The 12,538-nt window shown below is 34.9% G+C and overlaps 1 protein-coding gene across 1 annotated transcript in view; it reads left to right on the forward strand.

Annotated features, from left to right (window-relative positions):
- The window catches only part of TDRD3 (tudor domain containing 3), a 203,135-nt gene that overhangs the window by 82,941 nt on the left and 107,656 nt on the right, over positions 1-12,538 (forward strand). Inside the window, exons 2-3 of the mRNA XM_030830358.3 lie at positions 158-242; positions 4,997-5,062. Of these exons, the coding sequence (XP_030686218.1) occupies positions 158-242; positions 4,997-5,062 (151 nt within the window). The remainder of the gene's footprint in view (positions 1-157; positions 243-4,996; positions 5,063-12,538) is intronic.

Here is a 12,538-nt window from a genome sequence, read left to right on the forward strand (position 1 = left end):
ATAGTAAATAAACAGGGAGTATCCAGGATGCTTTTTGCCTCGTATTTGTAGTGGAAGCATTTTATAGTAGAGAACAAAATTGCATGTAGACTTAAGAAAATAATTTTGGTTAATTTTGATTTTAGAAAATATTAAGCCATTTATTTTATTTTAACAGGTATCTTTCAGATGAAGGCATTGAAGCATGCACAAGTTCTCCTGACAAAGTCAATATAAATGACATCATCCTGATTGCTCTCAATGTAAGTTTTATTTATTAACTTACAAATGTTTTAAATCTGGAAGCTATATTTATGAAAAATATCTCATAGAATAAACTGGATTTTATGATGAGAAAAAATCATAAATCATCTTGCATTTTTATTGTCCATTTTAAGTTGCAGGGATGTTTGTTGAATTTGGTAATCTCATATAAGCCAATTATAAGAAATATATATTTCTTTAACATCTATTATTCAGAATTCAATGAAAAAGGGAAAAATGCAATTAAAACTCCTTTTTTTTTCACCCTGTGATCCGTTACAGAATTTCATTACATTTACAGTAGCTATGTAGCTATGTAATCAGTAAAAACTGATTATATTCATGAAAACAAATTGACATTTAATTTACATAGAAACTCTAGCTAGGTTATAGCTTCTTGACAGTTGTATTTTTTCTTTCAAAGTAACTTTTCCTGTTGATAAAAGTAGTATATATGGTACCATACGACTACTTCAGAAAATACAGAAAAGTAAAATAATAAAACCAAATAATTACCGTTAATGTTTTGGTGTATATTTCTTTCCAAGCTCTTTCCCTCTACCCATTTGTATAGTTGTATCTTATCTATAATTGGGATTGACTTTTGGATGTTTTTGAAGAGTTATAAAAATTGTTTGAAGTACAGATGTAAGTAAATTAATATTCTTTTTTCAATCTTGCAGTTACCCTATGGGAGTTTTTTTTGTATCGCCTTTGCAGTCACAGTCTATTAATCAACTTCATATACTATGATACATAATCAGTGAAATTCAGAAGAGAATTACTGTCTGATAAATCCATTATGTCACTGCAAAGTAGGTTTAGCATAAAGCAGAAAGGGCGACAACTGATAAGAGCATGTGAAGTATAAATAAATATATAAATGTGTATAACTTTTCAAATTACTTAAATTTATATTTACATAGTTAAACTTGGGTTTAAACATAAAATTTATATTTTGAAACCTGTGATTTTTTTTTTTAGCTGCTTTGAAATTTTATTCAATAAGACCAACAGGTTTTTTAGAAATTATGTGTGTTATCTGTGACTACAAATGGGAATATTTGCTAGACACTTTAACTTCCCTTGATTTGCACCCAAATTAGTGAATTTTATTTTCAAAAAATGGTATAAAGAACCCTAGTTTCGGGCTTCCCTGGTGGCACAGTGGTTGAGAGTCCACCTGCCGATGCAGGGGACACGGGTTCGTGCCCTGGTCCGGGAAGATTCCACATGCTGTGGAGCGGCTGGGCCCGTGAGCCATGGCCGCTGAGCCTGAGCATCCGGAGCCTGTGCTCCGCAACGGAAGAGGCCATAGCAGTGAGAGGCCCGCGTACCACACACACACAAAAAAGAACCCTAGTTTCTTTGTTTACTAAAAAAAGTCCTAAAGATGATAGGAAAAAGGCTTTGTGACAATCTTCTGTTCTTTTTTATTTTTCTTATTTATATACATAGGTAAATAGCATTGAGCTATGTATAAATTGGGTATGAAACTAAGTAAAATAAGTCAACATGAAGTGTTTGTCCTGTGTACGTAAGAGGTACATGATTATTATTATCTTAGTGAATTAATTTGTCTTTACAATTTTCTTTAAAATATATAGTTAAATACTGCAGTCCAGAGCTATTATGCGATACAATAGGATTAAAAAAAATACTTTTAATCGGGATGAAGTCTACACCAGACAAATAATCTAAGGTTCAAGTTTATAACCTTTAAATAAAATCAGGTATATACAGTGTTTCTGTTGAAGTTTTTTAACTTTCGAGTGATTGTGGGATGTTAATCACTAATTGAGAAAGACTTGCATTATTAGTTCTTACATACAACTTATTACATATTGGGAGAATAATCCATGCATAAGCTTGCTTATGTTCTCTTCCGCCAGTGGGAACACACTGAATTTGTTCCTTTATCTAGCAGTGAACAAAGCAATGGTATGTATATGGTTTTCCTGCCCAGGGAAGTCCATTAGGCTATTATTGGGCTGCTTAGGAAGGTACTCTCTGCTTACCATGAAATAGAATTCCAGACTCCCCCCCTTAAAAAGCAGGTGTTTACCATAGATCACATTGTTAACACAAATAATTTAGGCCGTGAACCACAGTTTCAGTTAGGGAATGGTTCAAGTGCCAAGTTCCCAGATGACACCTTCGGGCCAACTTTGTAAGCTGGCCCTTCTAAAGATAGCAGCCTCAGAGCTGCTATGTAACTCTTTTCTGCATGGGTTTTTATGTTGAAAGGAGGGAGGTTCTTAATTTTTTCCTCTGTAGAATGAGGAGTAAGGATATTAAGAAATAACCTTGAAATTCAGCATGTAGTTTTGCGTTCAAATTCCTGAATTATTCAGAAAAAAATTAAATGATAGCCTAGTCTTAAATTACTAAATAATATGTAACAGTAAAAGTTTTAAAGATTATTTTTAAATTTGTTTTAAGATTCTGTGTAATACAAAATGATTTGCCTAATAGATATTCTGCTGAACTTACTTGAAAAAATAGTCAGGAATCTTTTGTGCATGTGCACACGTGCGTGTTATATATTTCTCCTGCATAATTGCTTATTCACTATAAATATATTTTTGGACCCAGTTATCCTAGTGACCCTGATATAACAGCATCTGAATCATAGAATTGCCTTTGCAGAACTCATAAATTGACTTTGAATTTAGGATGTTTAAAGATTTGGTAGGTCATTTTCATCTTGCTAAAAGAACAATGAAATAACATTCCTTATATGTGTGTAAGGCACTTTGAATATATTGTCTCCTTTCAGCCTGACAACAGCTTTGGAAGATAGAATTGGTAATATATTTTCCATGTTACAGAGGAATAAATTAACTGGATTTAGAGAATTTCTGACGTGTCCCAGGTCATATTAGTTAATTACAGTATGTAGTAAATCAAAGTTTAGGATTTTAGTCTAGTGCTCATTTCTCATTTATATTAATGCCTCATTTTATTTTAATTTTTTAATTAGTGATAAAAACCAGAAATGAAGGACCATGATGTATCATAAAATTTTTATGTATTCTGTTTTTTATACATATTTAAATATTTCAGCTTTTGAGTGACTTCAAGATAATGCTTATGTTTTTATGAACTGTTAGTTGTATTATTGACTTGTACACGTTCAGATTATAACAATATGCATGTTTTATATTCGCTAAAGTAAACATGATAGCTAACATTCATTAAATGCTTACTGTTTGCAAGTCATTGTGCTGAATGCTTTACATGCATTATTTAATCTTCAAAACAATCCTAATATAGGAAATGCTAGTATAGGAAAGTATTTTTTTCCCCATATGTTGCTTAGTATTTTCAAAGTCAAAGACATGCAGCTTGAGGTATGGTTTATAATTCTTTCACTCTATTATTGGGTGAAGGCTGCAAAAAGGATAAACCTGAAACATTGTTAAACAAGTATTTGGATTTGGGGCTTAGTTTACCTGGCAGTTCCATTCAGTGAGTTTTACTTAGGAGTGATCCTTGCATTACATTGAGAAATAAATTATAAATCATTGTAGTAAAAGACTGGAAAGGATCTGTGAGGGTTGTATAACATGTATGCTTGTTTCTTAAGCTGACCATATATGGATATTTCAAGTAAGAGGATATTCTATTATTGTAGGTGTTCAAAGAAGACTATCCTACTTCTCTATATGTAATCCTTTTATAATACAGTAATTTTAATCATCTAGTATTTTCTCCTTAAGTGTAATATAAATTTCTCCCTTATAAATTTTGTGATTAAATGCACTCTAAGTCTGTTTTGTTTTGCTCTTGAGGCAATGAAGAGCTTCTCTTTACTATATTTAAGGAATAACAAAACAGTACAAATTTAGTTATTAATCTAACCTCACTATCTCAAGCAGCGATATAATTTCTTAGCTTAAATAATTAGGCCTTTTTCATGGGTAGTATTAGTTTTCTTCTGAACAAATTTCTTACTTTTCCTTTAGTTTTCACTTCTTCTTACTTAAAGAAGACAAAATCCTGAAAAAGTCTGGTTTTTTTTATGTAGACTGTGTAGTTGAAGTTCTGATTTTATGTCAGAAATCCTACAACTTTATCTTAGTCCTATGTTGTTCTTTTTTGTTTTGCTTTAGTTTGCTGAATAATATGTACTTGGGAATTTTCATGTGGTTAGTCATTTGTTCACAACTTCTGTTTCTGTAATTTGTTTAAAAAGCAAATGAAATAAGTATTTACTACAGTATAGTCTTACGATTTCTTGCTGTTGCAGTGGTATTGTTCTCTGGGATATTTTTATGTTGTGTAGCTTTGTTATGTCATAAGTATCACAGCCTATAGAGTAATGTGTTTTCATGTCTCTGCATATCAAGGTTAGATAGAATTTAGTTGTCAAAAATATACTCTGTTTATATGTTCAAAGTAGTCATTTAGTTTTGGATTGTGGCATTAATTTTTTAGTAAGACTATATAGTTTCATAAAATCAAGTTTTAGATTTTAATAAAGAAGACTTAGTAAGTTAAAAGGGTATCTAGAGAAGTATGACCAGATATAAATAAGGCCTTTGATGTACTTTAAACAATTTATGTATGGGACTGTGTATTAGAAAAGATTGATTTTATATATATATAGATCTCATAATCAGTTGAAAGACATTTATTTAAAGTTTGTTCCACACACCTTAAGTAATTTTATCTTTTGTTGGTGAGTGAAATTAGATTTAGATTCACTTTTCTCTATAATTTTATGTTAATAATAATATTTTTATTTTAGACAGACTTGAGAACAATTGGCAAGAAATTCCTCCCCAGTGACATCAATGGTGGAAAGGTGGAAAAGGTAATGAAAAATGTTAACTTCCTGAATTATGCTAAGTACAATAAATATGAACATCTACTAAATTCCTGGAATTGTTTTTTGTCAATGAAGACTGCAACTTCAAAATATTTTGGAGGTGAACAAGTCACAGAGTTATCATTATAGTGACTTCCTATACACATGGAAAATTATTAAAGCTTAAACTTTTGGTGACTTTTCAACATTAAAAAAGAACTTTTGTTTCAGGAATTGTAACTATGACACACTTACTTTACATGTGAGACTTACCAGATATTATTGGTGCTCAGGAAAAGGACCTTTTTGTATCTTTTTATTTTAGTTACCTGTTAACCATATTTGTTTAATGAACTTATTAATATAAAGCTATAAGATTGGGAAAGAGTGTTAGAAGCATTTTGGCAAAGCTGTGCATTTGGTTGCTGCTATCATTTTGTGTAACACATATATGTATTCATGTTATGAATTTTTTCAGTGATGTTTTTAAAATACAAGGATACAATTTTTAGATACCAACTAGTCAGTCTTTTACTTCTTATTCATTTGTATTCAATTTCTTCTTTTTATTTGAAAATACATGTAAATTGCATCAACCAAGAATTTTATATGTGCTACTGCTCACTTTTTGAACTATTACGGAACATCATTATCTATAGTTTAAAGAAATACTTTGAATGTATATGTTTTGTGTTTGAATAAGTATTCTTATCATTTTAACACTCAGATATTTAAGATAGTTGCTGTACCTCAGATATTTTAAATTTTAGATAATTTTAAAAGGTCTGAAATGTAACAACATATTTTTCACATTTTCCCTTATGCAGTAGATGGTAGTCATTTAGCTGGAAAGAAAACAAGAGTTTATTTTATAATTTACAGTAGTTTTTGAAGCAGATACTCAGAGAAGAAAGTTCTACAAACTCCTCAGCAATTCATTTTAATGTTTAACAACACTCTGTGTCAGCAAACTTTAATTGTATTTTAACCTAAATTTCTTATGATGCAACTTGAAGTCCGTAACGTCTTCTTTGTCTTCCCTCAGGGGAAATGGAGAACATCTGGTTACCTTCCCTTGTGAATAAGTCTTCATATACTTGAAGCCTTGTAAATGTCAGTACCACAGGTTTCTTCTTGCTAAAGCCATCTGTCTTGGTTCCTCTGTTTATTCTGTCTCAGGCATTCCGTTCATCTTCATTGTTCTTCTCAGAGTCCTCTCCAGTTCCTTACATTTCTTTTTCTGGTTGTGGTCGTAATTCTCAGAGTTCAGCATACATCAGAATCATCCTGAGGCCTGGCTAGAACACACATTGCCAGCCTCTAACCTCTCCTGCTCCCACACATCTGTCTCCATTGAACTGGGATAGAGCCCGAGAATTTATATTATGAACAAGTTTCTGTGGGATGTTGATTCTGCTGGTCTGGGAACCATAATTAGAAAACTTCTGGAGTATAGAACTCCAAATTATGCAGGAGTCTTGGACAGGTCTGATGAATGCAACAGTTCTTTACAGGAAAAGTAACTAACATCAAAGCAGTGGCTGCGCATCCTTATGCTAGTTGATTTAAGAAAACTAGCATTCTGGATTATTGATTTTCCATTGTTTCTTCGGGTGTCTTTAGGGATTCTCAGAACCTATCTCTGCTATAAGCTCATGGGGAAAGGTACTGATAAGAGTTTTCTCTTCCTCCAACTTCTCAGAGCATTTTTTAAAAAATACTTTATCAGTTATCTATTTTATACATATTACTGTGTATATATCAATCCCAATCTCCCAATTCATCCCACCACCGCCCCCCAGCCCCGCTTTCCCCCCTTGGTGTCCATACGTTTGTTCTCTACACCTGTGTCTCTATTTCTGCCTTGCAGACTGGTTCATCTGTACCATTTTTCTAGATTCCACATATAAGCGTTAATATACGGTATTTGTTTTTCTCTTTCTGACTTCATTCTGTATGACAGTCTCTAGGTACATCCACATCTCTACAATGACCCAATTTCGTTCCTTTTTATGGCTGAGTAATATTCCATTGTATTTATGTACCACATCTTCTTCATCCATTCGTCTGTCTGTGGACACCTAGGTTGCTTCTGTGACCTGGCTATTGTAAATAGTGCTGCAATGAACATTGGGGTGCATGTGTTTTTTTTTTTTAATTAATTTTATTTATTTATTTATTTTTGGCTGCACTGGGTCTTTGTTGCTGTGCATGGGCTTTCTCTAGTTGTGTTGAGTGAGAGCTACTCTTCATTGTGGTACATAGGCTTCTCATTGCGGTGGCTTCTCTTGTGGAGCACGGGCTCTAGGCATGTGGGCTTCAGTAGTTGTGGCACACAGGCTCAGTAGTTATGGCTCACAGGCTGTAGTGTGCAGGCTCAGTAGTTGTGGCACACGGGCTTAGTTGCTTCGTGGCATGTGGGATCTTCCTGGACCAGGGCTGGAACCCATGTCCCCTGCATTGGCGGGTGGGTTCTTACCCACTGTGCCACCAGGGAAGTCCAAAAGATGCATGTGTCTTTTTGAATTATGGTTTTCTCTCGGTATATGCCCAGTAGTGGGATTGCTGGGTCATATGGTAATTCTACTTTTAGTTTTCTAAGGAACCTCCATACTGTTCTCCATAGTGACTGTATCAATTTGGCTGTATCAATTTACATTCCCACTAACAGTGCAAGAGGGTTCCCTTTTCTCCACACCCTCTCCAGCATTTGCTGTTTGTAGATATTCTGATGATGCCCACTCAGATCAGTGTGAGGTGATACCTCATTGTAGTTTTGATTTGCATTTCTCTAATAATTAGTGATGTTGAGCAGCTTTTCACGTGCCTCTTGGCCATCTGTAAGTCTTCTTTGGAGAAATGTCTACCTAGGTCTTCTGCCGATTTTTTGATTGGGTTGTTTGTTTTTTCAATATTGAGCTGCATGTGCTGTTTATATATTTTGGAGATTAATCCTTTGTCTGTTGATTCGTTTGCAGATATTTTCTCCTATTCTGAGGGTTGTCTTTTCATCTTGTTTATAGTTTCCATTGCTGTGTAAAAGCTTTTAAGTTTCATTAGGTCCCATTTGTTTATTTTTGTTTTTATTTTCATTACTCTAGGAGGTGGGTCAAAAAAGACCTTGCTGTGATTTATGTCAGAGAGTGTTCTTCATATGTTTACCTCTAAGAGTTTTATAGTGTCTGGTCTTACATTTAGGTCTTTAATCCATTTTGAATTTACTGTGTATGGTGTTAGGGAGTGTTCTAATTTCATTCTTTTACATGTAGCTGCCGAGTTTTCCCAGGACCACTTATTGAGGAGACTGTCTTTTCTCCATTGTATATCCCTGCCTCCTGTCACAGATTAGTTGACCATAGATGTGTGGGTTTATCTCTGGGCTGTCTATCCTGTTCCATTGATACATATTTCTGTTTTTCTGCCAGTACCATATTGTCTTGATTGCTGTTTGTAGTATAGTCTGAAGTCAGGGAGTCTAATTCCTCCAGCTCCGTTTTATTCCCTCAAGATTGCTTTGGCTGTTCACGGTCTTTTGTGTCTCCATACAAATGTTAAGATTTTTTGTTCTAGTTCTGTAAAAAATGCCATTGGTAATTTGATAGGGATTGCATTGAATCTGTAGATTGCTTTGGGTAGTATGGTGTTTTTCACAATATTGATTCTTCCATTCCAAGAACATGGTATATTTCTCCATCTGTTTGTGTCATCTTTGATTTCTTTCACCAGTGTCTTACAGTTTTCTGAATACAGGTCTTTTTTTTTTTTTTTTTTTGTGGTACGCGGGCCTCCCACTGTTGTGGCCTCTCCTGTTGCGGAGCACAGGCTCCGGACGCGCAGGCTCAGTGGCCATGGCTCACGGGCCCAGCCGCTCCACGGCATGTGGGATCTTCCCGGACTGGGGCACGAACCCGTGTCCCCTGCATCAACAAGCAGACTCTCAACCACTGAGCCACCAGGGAAGCCCTGAGTACAGGTCTTTTACCTCCTTACATACGTTTATTGCTAGGTAATGTATTCTTTTTGTTGCAAGGGTGAATGGGATTGTTTCCTTAATTTCTCTTTCTGATCTTTCGCTGTTAGTGTATATGAATGCAAGAGATTTCTGTGCATTAATTTTGTATCCTGTAACTTTACCAAATTAAGTGATTAGCTCTAGTAGTTTTCTGGCTGCATCTTTAGGGTTACCTATGTATAGTATCATGTCATCTGCAAACAGTGATAGTTCTACTTCTTCTTTTCCAGTTTGTATTCCTTTTATTTCTTTTTCTTCTCTGATTGCCATAGTTAGGACTTCCAAAACTATATTGAATAAGAGTGGTGAGAGTGGATATCCTTGTCTTGTTCCTTATCTTAGTGAAATGCTTTCAATTTTTCACCATTGAGAATGATGTTTGCTGTGGGTTTGTCATATATGGCCTTTAATATGTTGAGTTAGGTTCCCTTCCCTCTATGCCCACTTTCTGGAGATTTTTATCATAAATGGGTGTTGAATTTAGTCAGAAGCTTTTTCTGCATCTATTGAGATGATTATATGGTTTTTATTCTTCAGTTTGTTAATATGGTATATCACATTGATTGATTTGCATATATTGAAGAATCCTTGCATCCGTGGGATAAATCCCACTTGATCATGGTGTATGATCCTTTTAATGTGTTGTTGGATTCTGTTTGCTAGTATTTTGTTGAGGATTTTTGCATCTATATTCATCAGGGATATTGGTCTGTAATTTTCTTTTTTTATAGTATCTTTGGTTTTGCTATCAGGGTGATGGTAGCCTCATAGAATGAATTTGGGAGTGTTCCTTTCTCTGCAATGTTTGGAAAAGTTTGAGAAGGATAGGTGTTAGCTCTTCTCTAAATGTTTGATAGAATTCACCTGTGAAGCCATCTGGTCCTGGACTTTTGTTTGTTGGAAGATTCTTTTTTTTTTTTTTGCGCTACGTGGGCCTCTCACTGTTGTGGCCTCTCCCGTTGTGGAGCACAGGCTCAGAACACGCAGGCTCAGCGGCCATGGCTCATGGGCCCAGCTGCTTCACGACATGTGGGATCTTCCCAGACCAGGGCACGAACCCGTGTCCCCTGCATCAGCAGGCGGACTCTCAACCACTGCGCCACCAGGGAATCCGTGTTGGAAGATTTTTAATCACAGTTTTAAATTCATTACTTGTGATTGGTCTGTTCATATTTTCTATTTCTTCCTCCTTCAGTGTTGGAAGGTTATACCTTTCTAAATTTTTGTCCATTTCTTCCAGGTTGTCCATTTTATTGGCATAGAGTTGCTTGTAGTAGTCTCTTATGGTGCTTTGTATTTCTGCGGTGTCCATTGTAATTTCTCCTTTTTCATTTCTACTTTTATTGATTTGAGTCCTCTTCCTTTTTTTCTTGATGAGTCTGGCTAAAGGTTTCTCAATTTTGTTTATCTTCTCAAAGAACCAGCTTTTAGTTTTATTGATCCTTGCTATTGTTGTCTTTGTTTCTATTTCATTTATTTCTGCTCTGATTTATGAAATCTCTCCTTCTACTAAGTTTGGGTTTTGTTTGTTCTTCTTTCTCCAGTTCCTTTAGGTATAAAGTTAGATTGTTCATTTGAGATTTTTCTTGTTTCTTGCTATAAATTTCCCTCTTAGAACAGCTTTTGCTTCATCCCATAGGTTTTGGATCATCGTGTTTTCCTGGTCATTTGTCTCTAGGTATATTTTGATTTCCTCGTTGATGTCTTCAGTGATCTCTTGGTAATTTAGTAACGTATTGTTTAGCTTCCATTGTTTGTGTTTTTTATGTTTTTTCCCCTGTAATTTATTTCTGATCTCATAGCGTTGTGGTCTGAAAAGTTGCTTGATATGATTTCAATTTTCTTAAATTTACCAACGCTTGATTTGTGACCCAAAATGTCATCTATCCTGGAGAATGTTCTGTGTGCACTTGGGAAGAAAGTGTAATCTGCTGTTTTTGGATGGAATATCCTATAAATATCAATTAAATATCTGGTCTGTTGTATCATTTAAAGCTTATGTTTCCTTATTAATTTTTCGTCTGGGTGATCTGTCCATTGGTGTAAGTGCGGTGTTGAAGTCCCCCACTATTATTGTGTTACTGTTGATTTCCTCTTTTATAGTTGTTAGCATTTGCCTTATATATTGAGGTGTTTCTGTGTTGGGTGCATATATATTTATAATTGTTATATCTTCTTGGATTGATCTGTTGATCATTACGTAGTGTCCTTCCTTGTCTCTTGTAACATTCTTTATTTTAAAGTCTATTTTATCTGATATGAGTATTGCTACTCCAGCTTTCTTTTGATATCCATTTGCTTGGGATATCTTTTTCCATCCCCTCACTTTCATCCTGTATGTGTTCCTAGGTCTGAAGTGTGTCTCTTGTAGACAGTATATATACACGTCTTATGTTTGTATCCATTCAGCAAGCCTGTTTCTTTTGGTTGGAGCGTTTAATCCATTCACACTTAAGGTTATTATTGATATGTATGTTCCTGTTCCCATTTTCTTAATTGTTTTGGTTTTGTTTTTGTAGGTACTTTTCTTCTCTTGTGTTTCCCACTTAGAGAAGTTCCTTTAGCATTTGTTGTAGACTTGGTTTGGTGGTGCTGAATTCTCTTAGCTTTTGCTTGTCTGTAAAGCTTTTGATTTCTCGATAGAATCTGATGAGATCCTTTTCAGGTAGAGTAATCTTGGTTGTAGGTTCTTCCCTTTAATCACTTTAAATATATTGTGCCACTCCTTTCTGGCTAGTAGAGTTTCTACCGAGAAATCAGCTGTTAACCTTATGGGAGTTCTCTTGTATGTTATTTGTTGTTTTTCCCTTGCTGCTTTCAATAATTTTTCTTTGGCTTTAATTTTTGTCAGTTTGATTATTATGTATCTCGGCATGTTTCTCCTTGGGTTTATCCTGCCTGGGACTCTGCGCTTCCTGGACTTGGGGGCTGTTTCCTTTCCCATGTTAGGGAAGCTTTTGACTATAATATCTTCAAATATTTTCTTGGGTCCTTTCTGTCTCTCTTCTCCTTTGGGATCCCCCTTAATGTGAATGTTGATGCATTTAATGTTGTCCCAGACGTCTCTTAGGCTGTCTACATTTCTTTTCATTCTTTTTTCTTTATTCTGTTCCACAGCAGTGAATTCCACTATTCTGTCTTCCAGGTCACTTCTCCATTCTTCTGCCTCAGTTATTCTACTAGTGATTCCTTCCAGTGTATTTTTCATTTCAGTTATTGTATTGTTCATCTTTGTTTGTATGTTCTTTAATTCTTCTATGTATTTGTTAAACATTTCTTGCATCTTCTCGATCTTTGACTCCATTCTTTTTCCGAGGTCCTGGATCATCTTCACTATCATTATTCTGAATTCTTTTTCTGGAAGGTTGCGTATCTCCACTTCATTCAGGTGTTTTTCTGGGGTTTTATCTTGTTCCTTCATCTGGTACATAGTCCTCTGCCTTTTCGTGTTCTCTATCTTTCTATAAATG

Source organism: Globicephala melas, chromosome 18 (genome assembly GCF_963455315.2).
Source record: "Globicephala melas chromosome 18, mGloMel1.2, whole genome shotgun sequence".
NCBI classification, from domain to species: Eukaryota; Metazoa; Chordata; class Mammalia; order Artiodactyla; family Delphinidae; genus Globicephala; species Globicephala melas.